This window comes from Monocercomonoides exilis (genome assembly GCF_001643675.1).
Source record: "Monocercomonoides exilis strain PA203 chromosome Unknown scaffold44-821271, whole genome shotgun sequence".
NCBI classification, from domain to species: Eukaryota; Preaxostyla; order Oxymonadida; family Polymastigidae; genus Monocercomonoides; species Monocercomonoides exilis.
Genome location: NW_027150589.1, coordinates 765,939 through 786,887, shown reverse-complemented (window position 1 = coordinate 786,887; position 20,949 = coordinate 765,939). Strand labels below are relative to the sequence as shown.

The 20,949-nt window shown below is 38.3% G+C and overlaps 3 protein-coding genes across 3 annotated transcripts; 1 reads left to right on the top strand and 2 right to left on the bottom strand.

Annotated features, from left to right (window-relative positions):
• Window positions 1-1,948: 1,948 nt before the first annotated feature.
• On the bottom strand, window positions 1,949-6,842 carry MONOS_3947 (uncharacterized protein). The gene is made up of 4 exons (XM_067873979.1): window positions 6,816-6,842; window positions 5,089-6,750; window positions 4,430-4,934; window positions 1,949-4,336 (listed from the first exon to the last, which is right to left on the bottom strand). Coding segments are annotated over exons 1-4 (4,371 nt in total). The 5' UTR covers window positions 6,817-6,842; the 3' UTR covers window positions 1,949-2,133.
• Window positions 6,843-7,088: 246 nt separating this feature from the next.
• Window positions 7,089-8,961, bottom strand: MONOS_18057 (uncharacterized protein; the record flags this gene model as incomplete). Its single annotated transcript, XM_067871037.1, has 4 exons — window positions 7,089-8,186; window positions 8,541-8,653; window positions 8,762-8,816; window positions 8,895-8,961. 4 exons carry the CDS (start codon window positions 8,959-8,961, stop codon window positions 7,246-7,248), a joined length of 1,176 nt encoding a protein of 391 aa, XP_067722006.1. The 3' UTR covers window positions 7,089-7,245.
• Window positions 8,962-9,537: 576 nt separating this feature from the next.
• MONOS_3945 (uncharacterized protein) lies at window positions 9,538-20,312 on the top strand. Its single transcript, XM_067873978.1, has one exon. The coding sequence runs from the start codon at window positions 9,583-9,585 to the stop codon at window positions 19,840-19,842; it is 10,260 nt and encodes a 3,419-aa protein (XP_067722005.1). The 5' UTR covers window positions 9,538-9,582; the 3' UTR covers window positions 19,843-20,312.
• Window positions 20,313-20,949: the final 637 nt, after the last annotated feature.

Genomic DNA, 20,949 nt, shown 5'->3' with positions numbered 1-20,949 from the left:
AATTGAAAATTTTTTTGACTTCAAAATTTTTTGATTTTAACAAAAACTTCTCTGGATATGGGTGATTATTTTTGAAATCATATTTTTTTCATACAAAAAATTCGGTGCAAAACACTTCTTGAGTATCAATAAAAAAATTGAAAAGTGAAAAAACTTATTGAATGCCTTTTAATCTTTGATTCGGAAAAACCATTTGTTTTAAAAAGCAATTGTCATGCTTTTTCTCTTTTAAATAAAAATTTCATTCAAAAAACTAACTATCTTTGAAAATTAACACCCCGAAAAAGTTTATGATTTCAAAAATAATCACCCATATATATATATATATATATATATATATATGAATAGACTTTATTCTTCGAAGCTTTTAATTATTGAATGGATAAACACTTATTCGATCCTTTCATTCAATTCATCTTTTTGAATAAGACCTCTGCGACATGAAAAGAAAAAATTGAAACAATGAAATAATGACTGACAAGATTTTGATGATTTGTCAATTGTTGAAATATTCACGGTTCAACAATTTTTGATTATGTATTAATATAATCAATAAATCAATATAAAACTGGGTGATTCTTTATGAAAAGTTGCAAATGTTAAATTTTCAAATAAATCAGAAATTTCACATTTTGCTCACATTTATGTTTCCGCTCACAAATCTTCTTTAGGATGCTTGAAATCGCATTCTCCAGAAATAGATTCCTTATCTGTGAAGTTTGGTGTATATTAACATAAATATGAGCAAAATATGAAATTTTTTATTTATTTGAAAATAAAACATTGGCGACTTTTCAAAAAGAATTAACCAACTGTTCAAATTATTTTGAAAAAATCAAATTTTTAATAAAAATGTTCAAGCTCCAAACAATTATTATTTATGGACTGGAAATGTCAGAAGAGGAATTTTTTGTCTCAATTTGTCATTGGCCATCAGTGTCGGTTACCAACAAAAAGGAAAAAAAACAGAGATTTCAAATACTGTCAACATTTCTTTTTCAAAGTGCTTTAAAAAGTCTTTCAAAGTTTTCTTTATCGATTTTTTTATTTTATTTCTTTCTTTCTTTCTTTCTTTTTTTTTTTTTTTTTTTTTGTGTCAGACAAATGATTTTTTCCAATTGTCAAGCAACAGAAGAATTCAAAAAATAATCTTCATTCACAGATTACAATTTGTATATTTAGGTGATTATTATTGAAATCAAATCTTTTATTCAATGAATTAATTTTTCAAAGGTCATTTGTCATTGGAAAGTGATTTTGCATTTAAATGCAAAATACATTACAAATGTTTCAAAAACGAATGTTTTTGTTTTTAATGAAGACGAAGATATGGAGGAAAAAAAGCATCTTCAAGTTAAATTTTTTTGAAATCCTTTGAACAGTGGATGTACTTTTTGTGATCAAAAAATACATAAAAAATGTGTTCGTAATTTTTCATTAATGTGAGATCACAAAACTTGATGATTTTTTATCAAGGATGCCCATTTAAAGATATGAAAATCCGGTTTATTGAATAATGAGAAAAAGGTTAATGAAGTTATCAGTGAAGAAATTTTTTGTGCTTTGTGAAAAACACGCATGAAAGTCCGTATTTTTTCCCCCAACTTTTTTAGGCCTTTAACTTTTCAGTGTTCTTTTGTTGATATTCAAGGTGTATTTTTTTTATCCTAAAGTTTTGAATTGAAAAATATAATGTCTTTATTTATCACCCATTTATCAATTGTGAAAATTGAGTCTCAAAAAAAAAAAAAAAAAAAAAAAAAAAAAGTAAAAAAAAAAAAAAAATTCATTTGTTTAACAATTGGAGAATATGCTTTCGAAAATTTTGATTGTTTTTTTAAAATTTGCGAACATAAAACTTTTTTTGAAATTTTGGCTATTTTTTATTTTTATAATATATATAAAATCTCCAATTAAAGACGGATTTCAAAAAGGTTCAGCCATTTGATTTTAATTTTATTCTGAATTTTTTAAAATAAAACATTGCAAAATTATTTTGAGTTTTTAGAAAAACTATAAAAAGTGAAATTGACTCAACTAAAAAAATATGAATTAACTGAATTTTCAAAAACAAACATATATTTTTTAAAATGCTTTGTAAATAATTAACAAGACATCATTTAAACACTTCAACTATTCCTCGCGTGCATTCAATATATCTGAATAATCATCAATCAGCTTGGCAGCTTCTCCTTCAATCTTCTCCAACACTGCATCCATCTTTGCTACGTTGTGCTCCACTCCTTCGCTCGACCCAGTCACATCAAATCCGCTTTCAAGTGATTCCAACTTTCTCCTTTCTCTTGCTGCCTCTTCAATCTGCTTCCTTTCTTCCGCCCTTCTCTTCTCTCTCTCGCGCCTCCGCTGCTCTCTTATCCGCTTCCTCTCCTTCTGCTCCTTTAGCATTCGTTCGTTCTCTTCCTGTTCCATTTGCTTTCGTTCTCTCTCGCTCTCTTCCTCCTTTCGTATTATCACATTCCGAATGAACAAAACCTCCTTCATTTTCGCTTCATCCACCTTCGAGTTCTGTAGATGGTCGTACAAAGAAGATGACCCAAAGTTGAAACGAGGCAGCGGAGGAGGCGGTTGTGTCTGAATCGGATGCTCCAAAATAAATCTCAATGCAACAATCGCCTGACGATACGAAAGAGGCAAAGAAATCGGCTGAATATCGTCTTTTCCTGTGTCTGATGGAGAGAATGATGATGTGCCTGATGAATGAAGCTTTCCTTTGTCTTCGTTATCATCAAATTCTCCATATGTTCCCTTGTTCATTTCTTTCTCTTCCTCTTCTTCTTCTTCCTCCTCTTCCTCTTCTTCATCATCTTCTTCTTCAGCTGCCAATCTTTCTTCTTCGCTTGTTCCTGTTAAAAATGTTCTGTCATCTTCTCTTCTCTTTTTCTCTTCCATTTTCTTTCTTTTTCTTTCCTCTTTTTCTTTTCTTTTTCTGATCTTTTCTTTTTCCTTCAGAATCTCCTCTTCATTCCGTTTCATCAAAGCCTCTTTTTCCTTCCTCTTCTGCATCTTCATCTGAATTCCTGCCCGTTCCGCCAAAAAGTCAGACAATCGACTCCCTCCAATCACACTCGATGCTTTCCTTTGCTCTCCCTCTTGTTGCTCATCATCTTCAGTGCCATCAAATGTCTTGTTGTATTTTCCCTTCCTGTGTCTTCTGAACTTCTCTTCTCTTTCTTTTGCTCTCTTCATCTGCTTTTCATACTCAGCTTTCTGCTTTTTTTCTCTTTCCTTCTGTTTCTTCTCTTTTCCTTTCTCAATAGCCTTTTTAATATTGTCTCCAACCACATCTCCCCAACTCTTCTTCACGTTTTCTTTTCCTTCTTCTGATCCTTCACCTGCATCTCCTCCTCCTCCTCCTCCAACACTACTCACTCCTTCCACACTTTTATCTTCCTTCTTGCCATTCCCATTTACTCCCTCTTTATTTGCTGTCTGAATGCGAATCGTCGACTCGCTCTGATTGTGTTCCAGCGGCGGCAGATGTGCCTGTGCTGCTCTTGTCGACGAGTGTGTTTGCATCTCCTTTTCAGACAAAGTTCCACTCAGCTGAGCTGCTTGCATCTGCTTTTCCTTCTCCTTCGCTCGCTCTTCTTGCTCCATCGCCAGCTTCTTCTCAAGTTCCCTTTCTTTTCGCTCTTTCTCTTTCTTCTGCTTCACCTTTTCTCTCTCAATTCCATCTAACAGCTTGTCAATCAGTTTGTCTCCTGCATCTTCATCATCATCCTCTTCCTCTTTTTCTTTTCCTCCACTTCCACTCTTCTCCTTCTGCGCAGTGTTATTGCTGTGCTCATTAAGCGAATTTCTGCTCTCATTTCGCATTCCACTTTGTAGTGGAGGAAGAGTTCCGCTGTATTTCTGTGCATCTTCAGATGCTTCCTCTCTTTCATCGAACTTGGCGTTGATTGTCTTTTTTGCTGAGTAAGACACCAAACCAGCTCTGCCCAATGAAGCAACAGAAGAAGAAGCAGAAGAGGCGGTTGAGCTGTTGGTGAAAAATGGAAGAATAAACTCACTTTCGGCAGGCGCCGTTAGGTCGTACATGGATTCTGTTGCTTTGAAGATGGTGGATTTGACAGGCTGCTGAGGAAGTGTTCTCCGAGGTGGTTTGAATGAAAGTGCTGAGCCTGAAGTGGAAGAAGAAGAAGAAGAAGGAAGTGTTGAAGAAGAAGAAGATGATGACATAGAAGATGGCTCATTCATGTCGGTTGAAGAAGAAGTGAACAATAAGTCGACAAGTGCTTCTGTTGACAGTTTCTTCCGTTTTTGGCGGATGTCGTGAAGGCGGACAGACTCACGCTCAGGTGCAATGATTGCCATTCTGAATGAATAAAAATTTAAGAATATAAAGTATTAGAAGTTAAAATATTAACATTTAAATGAATAACAAGTTCCATTAAGAAAATATAAAAACCTATCTTTTGAAGGCAAAATAGTTTCCATTTTGTCTATCCGAAGTTTCCCGTCTGTTGTCGATTTGGAAAAACGCTTCATTGAGCTTCCAGTTATTTGCTGTCTGTCGCGCTGTCGTTGTGCCATCACTGAAGGAATTCTTGTCTGTGAAATGTTTGAAGAAAATGCATTTGAAGGAGAGGAAGAAGATGAAGAAGAGGCAGAAGCAGGGATCAAAGAGGAGAGAAACGAAGACGGTGTCTGATTTGTCTGATTTGTGTGTGTTGTTTGTGCTGTGCGTGATGTGAGCGAAGACGTCAGCTGGCGCGTGGCTGGCGGCGAAGACGGAGTCGGTATCCGAATTGGCGAAGCAGCCGGCGCCAAAACTTTATCTGATGCCATGACACCACAAAGCGGAGAGTGTTGAATGACGATTTTGGGGTGCGGCTCGGAAAGGCCAAAGAGAGTGTCGATGGATGGATAGAACTTCAGCGCAGCAGACGTGTGCGTGTCTTGTGTTGAGTTGTCTTTGTGGTGTTATCAAATGAATAAAAATTAGTATATATTGTTAGAAATAATAATAATAAAAAAAGAAATTATCTAACTATTCACATATTCTCTCTCAAAATATTTCAAAAAAATATTTCCCCCTTTCAACTCTTTCCCAAGCCCTGCACATACTTTCAGCTGATAAATTGTTTTTTGAAGGTGTGGTTGGCTTGCAATCGATCGAAAACTCGCTTGCAGTGACAGATGTGGCGAGTGTGTAAGTAGTTGAGTTTCTGTTGATTGTCTGAGGATGAAGAAATACATCTGACAATGTCGGCTCAAACTCCAACGAATGTACCGAATGATCCGATCCATCTGTCCTATCAGCGTTCTCCCTGCTGTTCTTTAGCAAATCTCCCCTTTCTTCTCTCTTGCTTTTCGCTATCTCTGCCTTCAGAGCGCCCACACGCCGCGCTCTTTCTCTCCGCTCGTCGTCAAACACACTCGGCACACTTTCCACAACCAGCTGCCTCAGAATCGCATTGTCTGCTGCTGCTGCGCCGGCTTCTGTGCCGCACAAGACGAGGCACCGAAGCGACGGCAGCGGAAGAACAGAGCTGGCAATTCGGAAGAGCGACGCAGCAGGCAGAGGATTGTGCGAGAGAGACAAATACAGCAGCGAGGAGAGAGAATGCGAGGCATCCAAGCTGACATCGCGTTCTTCGTCCAAAAAGTCAAATAGACTTTCCTCGCCTTTCATGTCTGAATCACACAATTCACTCGAATCAACGCTATCCTGTTCCCTTATTGCATCAGCTCCTTTCTTTATTTCTTTATCCGTCTTGATATCTTGAAACCTCTCATTTTCTCCATCATCTATTTCTTTTGCTTGTATTGCTTCATTGCTTCCTTCCTTCTTTTCTAAAATTTCACTTTCATTTGTAACTTTTCCAGATTCTGCCAAAATTGTGTTCTTATATCCAAATCCACTTGGAGGCGGTATGAACGGAGGCAAAGTGTGCAGCTTGTTGCCAGAAAGCGAAAGGCGCGATAGTTTTTTCATCAAACGGAGCATTGGCCTCAATGTTGAGCAAAACACAGACTCATTAAGTTTGTTTTGGTTGAGTATTAATGTGTGCAATGACGGAAAGTTGACATTTCCAGAGCACGTACCACAAGAATTAACTAACATATTTCTCGTAGATTCTTCATAAAAATTCAGCGATTTGCCATGCATTGAATGTCTCTTAAAGCTGTTCTTCATTCGTGCTTGAAGGAAAGAAATTTCTTCGAATGAAAAAGATCCTAAATTATTAGAAGACAAATCAATAACCTCAACAAGAGGCAAATAAGATAGATTCCAAAGAGCATCGAATTTAAGATGATTATGCTGCAATTGGACAATTCTCAGAGAAGCAAATTGATTATTTGAAATAACGCGCTTTGGAGAACAATCGCTCAAACAACCTTCCAACGTTGATGGACTTATATCATCCTCTTTATTTTCATCAAAAATACTAATCTTCGTGAGATTACAACATTCCATTGTTAGCGAAAGAAGGTTGGAATACTGAGAAAAATCCTCAAAATGATAATTTGTTTCTGATGCATCAATTTCTTCTTCTTCCAATGAAAAACTTGGGTCTTTAATTCTTTTAACTTGCCTTTTCGAAGTATTATCAAGAAAAATTTCGCGAAAATTCTTCGCTCTTTCTAAATTAACATCATTATGAAGCGCTTTCAAAGGCGAATCTATAATTTTCTTCTTTTTCCTTTTCTCTATCATATAAAGCATTTCTTTTTCGTCGTCATATTCGTTCATAGGCTTTTCAAATGAAATAACATTTGTATGCACTAATTATTATGATAATACGCAAACAAATAACATCTACTTTCCAAAAATTAAACAATGCTCATACTTGGCTCTCTTCCATAAGATAGCACATATGGTAGCTCCATCAAAAAAAATTTGCTGCCCTCTTTTTGCAATATCAAAAAAATAAATAAATGCAACTTAAAAAATAACTAAGTATGGGCTGAAAAATTTTGGAGAAAAACTGATAAAGCAAAAAACTTGAATATATTTACAAATTTATAATTTTTTTAATTAAGCAACTTCTTTTATTCATAAATACAAATATTGATGAGTTCTATGAAATCAATAATCTATAACTTTTAAATATCTGAAAAAAATGATAGTTCATTGGCTTTTGAATTTATGTAATGAAAAATGACTTGTATTCCGAAAATAGAGAGCTTAAACTTTTTTTCCTTTGCAATTATAATTGTTTCTTCGGAACAATTTTCAAAATAAATTCAATATTTACACATCTCTTAAACATTGTGCTTTCAAATTTTCATTTTCTCCTTCTCTTTCATCTTCTCTTCATCTTCCACAACAGCAAATGAAGAAGGCATTTCTGGTATTTCAGGCACTTGTGTGTTGTAAACAGCAGACAGAATCTTAATTTCCTGGAAGATATTGGCATATGGCTGTCTGTTTGAAGCACTGGCCTTCTTTTCAGTTGTATTCGTCTTCAAATCAGATAAAGATGAAACAGAACTGTTCTGATTAATATTTGCTTCATTCCCTTCTGTTGCTTTATCTTCTTCTTTGTTCTCTTCCTTCTCTTTCTCCTTCTCTTCCTTCTTCTCTTTCTCTTTCTCTTTCTCCTCCTTCTTCTTCCCTGCCTCAGCCTGCCTCTCCAAAAGCATCTCGTGAAATGCCTTCATTCCTTCGTCCTCTGCCAGCCCACTCGTCTCCTGTGTGTCACTCACACCAGAAGAATAAGACTGACTCATCAGCTGCGGCACAACAACAGACGAAGCATCAGACGAAGAAGGCAGATTGCTCACGCTGAATGTGGATGACTGTGAAGAAGCGGTGGAAAACAGCACAGCGCTCAGCTTCTTTGCAATGGAAGAGGCTGAAATAGAAGAAGAAGAAGAAGAAGAAGAAGAAGAAGAAGAAGAAGAAGAAGAAGAAGAAGAAGAAGAAGAAGAAGAAGAAGAAGAAGAAGAAGAAGAAGAAGAAGAAGAAGATGATGATGATGATGATGATGATAGTGTTGATGATGATGTCAGGGGAGAAATAGCAACAATTCTTGTCTCGCTGCTCCGCTTCTCTCTCGGCGGGATCAGAAAAGTCGAGTCCAAATCTGCCTGTTCTTCCAGCTGGCTCTCTGCCCCTTCCATTCCTGTGAATGCAGACGAGGAGGAGGAAGACGCAGCAGATCGAGGAATAAAACGGATGGAGACAGGAGGAGAAGAGGAAGGAGTAAAGGAAGGGGCTGGATGAAGAAGAAGAAGAAGAAGGAAGAGTAAAATAAGGAGAGCAGAGCAGATAAAAGAAGAAAGCAATCGCAAATGGCAGTGACCTTAAGGAATTGATGTGCAGCTGCCAATGAGAAGCAACATGATGAAAAATGTTGTTTCTTTCTATTTCCTCTTTCTTTTCTCATCAGTTCAATCACAAAAGAAATGAGTTGAATTTTAGTCGATTAACCTGATAAGCATTCCCTTTGATGCTTTTCTGATACAGCATATGATGATGAAGAAGGTTGTGTATGGAGGATGACGATGATATTTGAGGTATTCTGGAAGAAGAAGAAATCCTTTTCCTTTCAATCATGCCTTTGTCGCACCTTTGAATATGTTAATGAGTGAACGTAAATCCATTTCCTCTTCCAAAATGTTGATGATGAACGATGATCCAGAAATGTTCGAAAGAATTGTTTCAATAACATCTTCTTCCATTCTTTGCATCAACACTCATCAATGGTGTCTTCTCCATTTTTTGTATCCATTATTATCAATGCTGCTTGTTCTTTTCTTCTTCATTTTCCCTTCTTCCTTTCTCCAAAACAAATTCTCCCAGCAAATAGAATGCGTCAGGCATTTCTCAAATAACTTCCAAAATCCTATCATATGATAAAAATAATAATAAACAAATTCATTTTTCATGAAAAGATTCGAATAAAACAGAGTTTGTCGCAAACCAATAGCAAATTCCGTTAATTCCCTGCAACCGCTTTGCCTCAACAAAAAATATCCATTTTCGCTCATTTCACATTTTATCCTTTTTCCCTTGAACTGAAATTCCATCTCTATCTGCAAGAAAAACACATCAAAAGCCCAACCCAAATGCTCAAATAACCTTGTTCCATGCATCCCTTCTCTTTTGCCAAAAGTGTCCTTTTCAGCCAATCGAGGCAAAAACAATCATTTCTTTCAAAACATCGAAAATCCCTTCAAATAAAAACATCACAAATAATCCACAAATAGACACACATTTATATGTGGTGCAGAGTCACAAAACTTTCAGCACTCACACCTCTTCTGTTCATCTGTTTTCATCAATCTTCACATCATTCATTTCTTTCCCAATTGCCTTTTCTCATGAAAACACAGCCAACGTAATTATATGCTCCAAATCATGTGTTGTTCCATCTCAGAGGCAGATATCGCTGGACGGAGAGTGATGGCTGAAATATCGGAACATCAACAAAAATGGATAAATTATTCGCTATTATTCATCGGATCATAAATAAATGTTGTTAAATATCAAAGGAGAATATTTATTTTTATATAATAATACAACACTTATCAAAAGTTGAAAGTATTTTTTTGTTGAAGTGCCCATATTAGTCTGTGAAAGAAAAAAGAAAAGAAAGCAGTTTGAGAGGCATGGTATTGGGGCTGTCAGGAATATTTTGTTGTGTGTGGATAATTAGTGTGGGGTGCGTGTGCAAGGGTGCCACAAGTGATGGAGCAGGATTTGTTGAGGAATCAGCGAAAGAAGGAGAATTGGATTATCCTGAAGGTACATGGCGAGAGAAGGCTCAAAACAACAAAATTGGAGATGACAATTTATTTGACACATATGTTGAAGGAAAAGAAGGTGGAGTGGGAGAGACCGAAAAGCAAAAGAAAATATTGAAGAAATACACAAAACAATGGAATGAGAGAAGTGGGGAGATTGGGAAAGTCCAAAAATGGGGTTTTTGTGATGAGTGGAAAATGTGGGGAAAGGAGGGAGTGTGTGGCGGGAGTGGGGTTGAGGGAAGTGTTGTTGGGATCAATTCATCAATGAAACTGAATTCATTGGGATTGAGGGAAATGGGTGGGGAGAGTGTGCTCAGGGCATCGGATGGAAGTTCTGTTGAGGTGAGCGGATGTGTGATTGGAGTTGGGAGAGAGGCATCGCCCTTTGATTTGTGTGGGAGCTGTGGATTGCTCACCAACATTTCCCTCAGATCTTCTTCAACCTCGACTGAACAGATATTTCCTCCACTTTTCTCTTCAAAAGCAGCGGAAGGAGAGATTTCAGAGAAGTGCCATGTTTCTGTTTGTTCTTCTCATTTCTCTTCATTTTGTGTGTCTTCAGCCCCATTCATCTCATCGCATTTTGTGTGTCTTTCCCAATTAGAATTCTTCAACATCTCCACAAATCCACAGAAAACAACACATCTGGATGAAGGGCTGAGCCAAAGAGTGTTTCTGATGAGTGGGTGCTCATATTCATCGGTGTGGGATGTTTATGATGGGGGAATTGTCCCCTCACTGAACAGCCCCTCATCTTCCCTGGATGCCTCGAACACCTCATTTGTTGGATGCTATCGATCACAGAATGTTGCAATCAGCGGGAGTGAAGGGAATCCATCGAAACAAGCGAGACAGCTGATTACAGACAATGGGGCGAATTCATTTACTTGGTGTGAGTGGAACGGGTCAAATACAACTGGGAGAAGTGGTTCTTCTTCAGCTGAGAATTCAAATGGAGGAGCGATTTACATGAATGATAAGGCATCAGGAACACTTTCAGTGAAATTTTGTTCGTTCAACGACTGCTCTGCGTATTCTTATGGCGGAGGAATTTTTTGCGTTTCAATAAATTCAGTCAAGATTGAGAACAACTCATTCAATGCTTGTACTGCTCAAAATTGTTATGGAGGAGGGATGTATGCCAGATCTATTTCAACATGCGTCAGGATCAGTGGGTGCGAATTCCAGAAATGTTCTGCTTATGGCTGGGGAGGAGGTCTTTATTTTGAAAATTTAAATGTTTCAGGAACAGGATGTATTGGAACAGAAAGTGGAAAAGGGGAGAGTGCTTGTGTGTTTGAGTGTTCATTCACTTCATGCTCACTTACAACCACTGGTGGCGGAGGGATGTTATGCCAAAGTGTTCCAGTTGTGTTCAAAATGAGGAGCCTCCAATTTATTTCGTGCAACGCAAAAGAAAAAGGTGGAGGATTGTATTTTAATCCAGACCAACAAACAGCTCCAAGCAACAACATTTATTGTTATTTCTTCTTCTTCCATGATTGTAGTTGCACAACCTCTTCCACTTCATATGGTCATGATGTGTATTTTCATGATGGAAACAATCTTTTTTCATCCAATAACCCATTTTTTGAATCGTACACAACGAATAGAGATGAGAAGAGAGTATGCTATGTTGATGGTCATTGGGCGTATCAACACACAGAAAAGAAGGGATGGCTGAAAGAGGAGATGAAAGATAGATATGTTGGGGCGAGTGGGGATGACTCGAGCAATTTGTGTGGGATGAGTGAGTCTGCTCCGTGCAAGACGGTGGGGCATGCAGTGGAGTCGAGCATGGCGCAGCTGAGCTCAACGATCACAGTGCTGGGTGGAAAGCATGTGAGCGAAGGGGCGACGATCAGTGTTGGGGGAAAGAGGATTTCAGTTGTTGGGAGAGGGAAGACAGTGAGTGTGATTGGGTCGAGTTCGCTTTCTTCGACTTCGACAGCGCTATTTAGCATATCTTCTGGTCAACTGGTGGTGGGGCATGTGGGGATCGATCACAACGCGAAAAGAAGCTCATCGCCGAGTGTGTTTGTGGTGTCACTGGGGAGTGGGACTCTTTCGCTGGAGGATGTGTTGATCAGTTCTTCCACATCAGGTGGGAGCGGAATGACGAAGTGTGTGTTAGATGTTGCGCTGAGGCAGCTGAAGACGATTGATGTTGAGATCAAAAATATGAAAATATCACAGCCTCTTTTCGCTGAACCATCATCAGCCGGATCGTCATCAGGAGAAAGTGTGCTGGGGAATGTGACAATTCGGAATGTGAATCGGACAGGAGGAGATGGAGTGGTGATGGCAAAAAGCGTGAAGGCAGGAGAGACATTTGTTGTGTGGAACACAACAATGGAAGGGTGTGAGTGTGTGAATGGAAATGGAGGAGGGATAAAGGTTGAGTTGGCATCTTCGACAAGCCAAGTTCGAATTGGGACATCAGCATCGCACAGTGGAGGAACAACAACATTTAAACGGTGCAAGTGCAGTGGATATGGAGGAGGGGTGATGCTGTGGCTTGCAGATAATTCATTTGATTTTGCGATATCATCAGTGAGTTTTGTTGGTTGCAGTGCAACATTGGGAGGGAAAGATGTGTTTGTGAATGGGAGCAGGCTGGTGAGTGGGACAATAACGACCTCAAAGTTGAATTTCTCACGAAATGTTTCTATTTATGATGAGCTGATGGGATATGACCGGAATGAGGGAGGGATGGGAATATTCCCATTGAATGTGTTTTTTGATGCATTTTCAGGAGCAGCACATGTGGGGAAAGCGGTGAATGAGCATGGAGGATATGACTCGTGGTTTTGTGGGTTTGGGTATTTTCCATGCAAAACGATCGCGTTTGCTTCACAGAACAGATTCAGCTCAGCAAAGAAGAATATTGTGTTGGATTCAGGGTTTGAGCTGGGAGAAGTTGTGCCGATGGCAGGGTCATATGAATGGGAGGTGTATTGCACAATCAACAAGACGAATGTGAACGTGAAGGTGCCGAGTGGAATGACATCTTTATTTTTAATAAATGTTGAGAGTGCAAGTTCAATAAAGAACATTGCGTTCCAAATTCCATTTTCGTTATCGAGTGCAATATCGCTCATTGGTTTGACCAGCACATCACTCGCACTCACAGACTGCTCAGTTGCTCATATATCAGAGAGCACATCGAGTGTGGCCTTTGGATACAACATTGTGAATGCGCAGAGCGGGAGTCTGAAAATGGAACGATTTGTGATTGGTGGAGCACTTGTGTTTGGAGCTCATTCAGCGATTGAATTTTGTGAAGGAATGACGAGTGTGATATGTTCAGGATGCAATATCAGCGGAATCAAAAGGAATGAGGGAGATGGAGGATGGATGAAAGGAACAGTTGGAGGGAGTGGAACGTTGACTGTTGATGGATGCAACGTGAATGGGTGCAGTTGTGGTGGTGGAAAAGGAGGAGGAATATATGTTGGATTGAAGGGAAGTGGGAAAGTGGTTGTGAGTGGAACGAGTGTGATTGATGGGAATAAGGCAGAGAATAATGGAGGGAATGGAGGGAGAGGAGGGGGGATGTTTGTATTGATGGAGAGTGGAGGATGTGGATTGACAATTGGGCAGAATGTTCAGTTTTCAAAAGTGAATGAGAATGTGGCAACATATGGGAAGGATGTGTTTGTTGATTGTGGGAGTGGAGTGTTTTTGGATTCAAAAGTGAATGCACAATCATTTTCATTTTTTGACACAAGCACCATTCCATCAGATGTGTTTCAACTGAGTGGGAGTGAAAATGGGGAAGAAAGTGGAGTGATTCCACTGTTTGTGTATTTGTGCACAATGGGGACAAAGGTGGTTGTTGATGGGAGTGGAGGAAATGGGAAGGATCACAACCATTGTGGATTTGAGAAATTTGGCTGTTTGACAATTGATTATTGTGCGAACTCAAGAATGAGCAGCACTGTAAATGAAATAGAGGTTGTCTCATCTTCGTCAATAACGAAGGAAATAGCAGGACCATCATATGGTGTGATAATTTCAGGCAGAATAGAGTCATCATCAGAGGGGGAGAGGATGGGAGTGAATGTGAGTGATGGAGGATCAGCCACACAAGATTGGCTTGTTGGATGTTCGAGTTCACTGACAATGAGGAGACTTTCATTTGTTGTGAAAGGTCAGCTAAATTCCAGGAGAAGTGCATTCATTCACTTAACATCAACACTCAGTGTGACGAACTGTTCAGTCTCATTTGAAAGCGGGGCATTGACTAATGGAAAGATAGGATACAGCATCATTGAGATGGCAGGAGGGAATCTGATTGTTGATGGATTTGTGATGGAAAGTGGAGTGACGCTGAAGATGAATGGGAAATCTCCAATAACGATGACAAGTGGAGCTCAATTGGAATTGAAGAACAGCAGAATGAGTGGAGTGGAAGTGGAGGTGGCAGGTGGAAATGGAGGAGGGGGATGTTTGAATGTTGGGATGGGGGTTAATGGGAATGTGAAAATTGAAGAAAGCAATTTTTCATCAAGATGCACAGGTGGAAATGGAATGAAAGGAGGAGGGATGATGATATCAGTGGGAAATGGAGGAACATTGAGGGTGAGTGGAGTGAAATTATCAGGATGTGTTGTACCATCAGAGGATGTTGAGAATGGAGGGAGAGGAATAGGGGGAGGGATGTTTGCTGAACTTGCCAATCAAATGGGAACATTTTCATTGGAGAGCATGACATTCAGTGAGTGCAATGCATGGAAGGGGAAGAATTTGTTTGTGGAAGCACAGGATTTATCGGCTGTCATCAACAGCGCTTCAATTGGATTCAATCCAGAAATTGGAATTAAAGTTGCAGATTTGAATGAACTTTGTGGAAGAGAAAGAAACAAGCCAGAGCTGATTATTCTACTTGTTGTGTTTCTTCGGACATTTTCATCTCCAGCATATGTGAGTGGGAGAGAACAAGGAAGTGAATTCAGGCTGTGTGGATATGAAGATTATCCATGCCGAACAATTGGGGAAGCGAGTGAATATCGATATCCGAGTTCAAAGAGAATGATCAGACTGACAAGCACATTTTCATTTGATGAAGAAGTTCAGTTGGATGAGCAGTCATATGAGATTGATTCGAGCAACAAAGATGTTGGATTGAAAATTGGAGGAACAGGAACAAAAATACAAGAAGCGTTGGTGATGAACAGTGTTTCATCAACATTCACAGGGATATTATTTAAATTGGGAGGATCGATTGGAGAGCGATCATCATTTTTCCATTCCACAGAAGGCACATTGAGATTTGGTGATTGTGGGATAAAGATGGGAAATGGGGTGAATTCTGCGAATTATGTGTTTGCGAGTGCAAGTGGAGGGAAAGTGGAGATATTTGGGATGAAATGTGGAGGGAATGTGGGAGAAGTGAGATTTGGAGGGTGTATGATTGTTGTGAATGGAAGTTGCGAAAACCTGATGGATGAGGTGGTTGTGAATCGAACAGGAACGAATGGGATGGATGGATTGATTGAGATTGCCACAAGCAACTCAGTCACAATCCAAAATTGTTCAATAATGAATTGTGATCTGCAGAGTTGTGGAGCAATTCAGGTTGAGAAGTGTTCATCAATCACGTTGAAGAACACCTCATTTGAGAACATCACGAGAAGAGCAGGAGATGGTGGATGCCTTTGTTTGAGCTCGAATGTTGATGGAAGCAAGAACACAATGAGAATTGAGAATTGCACATTCCTTATGAGTGAGGTGAGAGAGAATGGAAAAGGAGGAGGAGGGCTGTCCGTTTCATTGGAGAATCCCTCTGAGCTGTATGTATCATCAACAAGATTTGAAAAGTGCTGTGCTCCATCAACGAGTGGGAGTGAAGGGAAAGGAGGAGGGATATTTCTTTCATTGGTGGATGCAGATGCAAGATTTGAATTATCAGGAGATTTGATATTTGATGGAAATGAGGCAGAATATGGAAAGAATATGTTCATTTTTGCATCTGATCTGAACAAGTCAGTGACAAATGATTCATTCAAGTTTGATTATTCATCAATGATAAATGATAAAACTCTGTTTGTGGGAAGTGACAACTTTCATCAAGAAAAGGATTTATTCATGTTTCTGATTCCATACAGGTCAACTGAGATATTTATCTCATCGAGTGGATTTGATGTTGCAAGATGTGGAAGCGAGAAAGAGCCATGCTTTTCAATGCGGAAAGGGATGGAAAACATGAAAAAGGAAAGTGGAAAGAAAACAATGCAAATAACAGGATCAACAATTATTCAAGATTCATTCAATGTGTCCAATTATCAAATCAAAAAGAGTGTGAAGATGGGAGAAGAGAATATGAAAGCGATATTGAGTTTTGAAAAAGCAATTGGAAGTCAACTGGAATATTTCATGGAAAATGAAATTCATCTTGAATTGTCAAACATCCAACTACAACTGATGTCTGGGTTTGACAACTCAGCCAAAACGATTATTACCAACAAAAATGGAGAATTGGTGATTACTGGATGTTCATTCCATTCAGAGGCTGGAGTGAACAATGGATTTGATTGTGTGTTTGTGGATGTGATTGGAGGCAGCGTGGAAGTGAATGATTTGTCGATGGAATCGTGCAATGTTGGAAACAGTATTTTTGTCATTCATGATTCTGGAATAACTTGCCAATTGAGGAATGTTCGAGTGGAATCGTTGAATGAAAGCAGAGGATACATTTTATCAATCAAAGAAGCCAATACACCAACAAAGATAAATGAAGAATGTGCAGATATCGAGATTGACAATTCATCATTTTCAGGAGTGAAGAGGAGCAACAATGGAGCGAGCGTTTTGGAGTCAAAGAGTGAGAAAAAGATTTGCTTGGTTGTGAATGAGAGCAACATAACGGAGGATAAAGCAGAAGAAAGTGAAAAAGGAGGGGCGGTATTCTTCACATTGGGTGCATCTGGATCGATGAAGATGATTAAGTCCGAAGTCAGCCAATGCAGCTGCACCAATGGGAAAGGAGGAGGAGTGTATCTGGCAACAAAGGAAAGAGGAGAATTGGATTTCACATTTGTGGGAATGAAATTCAGTTCTAATTCAGCAAGAGTGGGGAATGATATTTTCATTGAATGTTTCGACATCACATCGCAGATCAGTGAAAGCCAATTTCAGTTTGATCTTCGAGATATTCATTTCATCCGTGATGATGCGATATATGGAAGAGATCTCTGCGATTACCCAAGCGATACGAATCTGATTGGATTTATTACGATTCATCAGAGTGACACGATCATTGTGAGCAGTGTGAATGGATCGAATGGCAAGCAATGTGGAGCAAATGCTCTTCCATGTGATTCAGTTGAACGGGGTCTGATTCACTTGACATCGGAGCTGATAAGTCAGATTCTCATTGTTGAAGAGAGTGTGATTGGAGAAGAGATAAATCTGAAGGAAATGAGTTTGAGTTCAAAAAGCAGAGAGATGTGTAAAGTTGAAGTGAAATCAAACATTGGAAAAACAAAGGATTCTTTGATTTCAACAACAGGAACAGTCTCGTTGGTGAGAGTGCGTTTTGTGTTTAATTCGAATTTCATCTCTTCACATGAATCACTGATATCACCCGAAGGAGGAATTCTTGAAGTGGTGAATTGTTCATTTGACTCAAAACAATCGGCTGGAGAAGGAAGTATAGAATTAGCAAACATTCCATTTCACATTATAAACATGAAAAAAGGAGAATTACAACTCGATGGATGCACAGCGTCAAATCTTGTGCTTCATGAATCTGCATTATCTCTATTATCATCACTTTCATCAGTGATTTATTTGTTTGAGATATTCAATTCAACAATAGAAACTTCTCTGATTGATATTAATGAATGTGGAAAATTAACAATCAAGAATTTCAACACAGAAAATATAACAGCTGAAGGAAATGAAGAATCATTGATATGTTGCCTGTCAATGAAAAAGACGATGCAATTGACAAATTGCACAATGGGTGGAGTAAGTTCAAAGACCTCAAAAGGGAAATTGATGAAAGTGGAGGATTGCACAGATGTGAAAATGGATAGTTGCGTTTTTGATGGAAGTTCAAAGGAAAGAAATGAAAAGAATTCAAATACAGAAGAGATGTGCAGATGGGATGGATCTCTTGTGGATGTTGTGAAGAGTTCTGTTTTGATGAAAGATACAACAATATCGAATTCACCAGAAGGAGGAATAACAATGAGCGAAGGAAATGTGAATATTGAGATGGGGTTATTTGAGAACAATAATCCCTCAATTGAAGGATATCCCTCATTGAGAAGAAACATCATCTGTTCTAATTCTGGAACATTGAATGTGATGAGTTTGAAAGGAGGAGATGGAGCTTTACCAAATACATCACTTTGGATGTTGAATGAAGGGTGCAATTTTGAAGGGATTGCTTCAGAGAGAGATTCATCGTTCTTCATTCCTGTGTTGGAGAGTGTGGAAGTTAAGGAAGAGACAGATAGAATGAAGCTGATATTCAAAGGGATGCTTCTTGTTCCATGCAATCTGTCTTTCTCAGTTGTGAGGAGGAAAGGAGAAGAGAAAGAGATTGAAAAACATGATTTTGATTCAAATGAATTCTTGTCAGAAAGAGAAGCAGAAGGAAGTGTGGGAAAAGATCTCATCAGTGGTTGTGAAAATGAAATTGAGGTGAGTGTGCATATTTTGTTTGGGAATGCAGAATCTCCTTCATCGACAAATCCATTCATTCTGAAGAATGCAAGTGAAGCAAAGACAAATGGGGATGAAAGGATTGTTGAAGGAGGAAAAGAAGGGAAATCTTATTGGTTGTTGATTGTCATTGTGCTTGTTGTAATTCTGCTGATTGTTTTTGTTGTGTCAATCATATTCATTGTTCGATGGAGAAAAGCGAAAAATGAGAACAAAGATCTGAGAGAGATTGTGAATGACAACATCAAGAAGGATCCGAAGGCATTTGAGATGGTGACGATGGAGATGTCACCAGAGGCACAGTGGAGGAGAGAAGAGAAGAAGAATGAAGAGAATGCAAAGAAGAGAGTGTTTGTGAAGACAATGGTGCATTCGGAGTCAGAAGAGTATTTATTGTCTGAAAGTGGATCTACTGAATATATCCTTGGAAAGGATTCAGACAAGATTCCTGATTGGGCATTAGAAAAGGAGGAGGAGGAAGAGACAAGGGAGAGATCCCCATCACCATCCCTCTCATCCACGGGCACAGAAACCTCATTTGTGCAAATTGAAGATGTGAGTCCAACAACCTCATCGATGTCGAATCTGGTGGATGCGATGGCCTGCTCATCACCACACGAAAAGTTGATTGTGGATCTGAGGGATTCATTGTTCATGCTTCTTCATGGAAGGAATAAAACAAAGGAGATGGCGATTGGCACTCTTCAAGAGAGGGAACAAATAGCTTCCCAGATCCTGTTTTGGGTGGCTAATCTGGCACTCCACTCGTTTGATGAAATGGAAGTTCCTCTTCAATCTTTTTCCAATTTGAGTCCGCATATTGTGTTGTTCTCTGAGCACATGGTGATCTGCATTGTGATGCACTCGGACTGCTCGTCAGATGATGACTCAGATTCGTCATCCATCTCTTCATCAACTGTTGTGACATCTGCCAGCGATGATGATGATGAAGATGATGATGATAGTGACTCTCTGCCCTCATCAGCGTTTGAGGATGAAGATGATTACAAAAAAGAGTGTTTGAGGTGGAAGGCACCTGAGCTGCAGATGAACAAGAAGATGGGGGCAGCGAAGGAGTCTGTGGCATTCTCGATTGGGATGATGCTGTGGGAGTGCTTGACACTGGAGATTCCGTTTGGGGAGTATGAGGCAGCGATTGCAGGAGACAAGATTGTTCGTGGGGAGAGGCCGAAGATGGGAGATGAGCACTCGAGCCTTGAAGAGGTGGTGAAGGAATGCCTGTCAGCTGAGCCATCAGAAAGACACTCGCTGCCAAGTCTGAAGAGAGAGTTTATTCAGCGTTTTCCAGCAGGCACAGCGATGATAACGATGTCAGATGCGATCGATGTGACGTCCTTGAGATCGAGCCAATATACGATCAACAAAAGCGGAAGGATCATCATTTTAGAAGCAAAGAATGAGGCACAAATATTGAGGAATGATTGATTGCTATGGATCGACAAATAAAATGAGAAAGGCGAATGAAATGTTTCTGTATGAAAGTGCATGTTGAAGAGAGATGGTTTAAAATGCATCTGGAAACCATTGATTTTCTGTATCCTTTTTTTTGTGATTATTGAGAAAAATTTTCCTTTCATTTTTCACACATGTTTTTCATCTAGATTATTATTATGTATTCAAATTTTATGTATATTGATATGCTTTATTTTCTTTTGATGTTTTGTGAAAAGCTTGAATTTCACTTTTCGAAAAATATGTGCCTGTTTGTTTGTATGTATATTTGTATGTTTTCTTTAATGTTCTCTTTATGTATTCATCGAGTTGTTGTATTTTGATACATAAATATTTTTAAATGGCTTTATGTTGGCTAGGCTTGTATATGTTTTCATTTGCTTTTTATGTATTTTGTTGAAACACTTCACAAAAACATTCAATAAATATTTTCAAAACAGGAACTTGTGTTGAAAAAATTTGAAACTCTTCTTCGATATTTCGAAGAAACGGGTTATAAAAAAAGAAATTCAAACTCATGGAAATAGCTGTTTTTATTTATATAATTTGACACGTGAATATCATCGCGTTATTGAAATATGGAAATAATAAAAGATCATTCTTTCTTTCTCTCTCTCTCTCTCTCTCTCTCTCTCTCTCTCTCTCTCTCTCTCTCTCTCTCTCTCAATAATTATTATAATTTTAATTATTATTATTATTATTATTATTATTTAATTATCATTTCATTTTTATAAAAATTATACAGAAAAAAAAAGTGATTGAAGATAATTAGTAGAAAAGAAAGTTATAACTATCAAAAAATGTTCAACTTTCCAATTTTTCTTTTTTTTTGAGGTTTTTATTTTGATTAATTTCGTCTATGTTAATTCAGATATGTTTAACAAATTCAATATTCTAATAACTTATTTTTTTCTTCATGATTTATGAATCTTTTTTAAAATGAACGAAAATGGAGTGATTCAAGAACTTTCCAATATGTCTAAAACGTTTATAAAATTAGTTATAATATTTATAAAAACATTTTGATAAAAAAATTATTGATTAAGTTTCATATTTTTTTTGTTAGTAACCTTAATTTTT

Coding starts and splice junctions, on each gene's coding strand:
- MONOS_3947 (XM_067873979.1), bottom strand. Junction 4,935..5,088: donor AAACAATTTATCAGCTGAAA/GTATGTGCAGGG, acceptor AACACCACAAAG/ACAACTCAACACAAGACACG. Junction 4,337..4,429: donor ATTTTGCCTTCAAAAGATAG/GTTTTTATATTT, acceptor TTATTCATTCAG/AATGGCAATCATTGCACCTG.
- MONOS_3945 (XM_067873978.1), top strand. CDS start 9,583: ATGGTATTGGGGCTGTCAGGAATATTTTGTTGTGTGTGGATAATTAGT.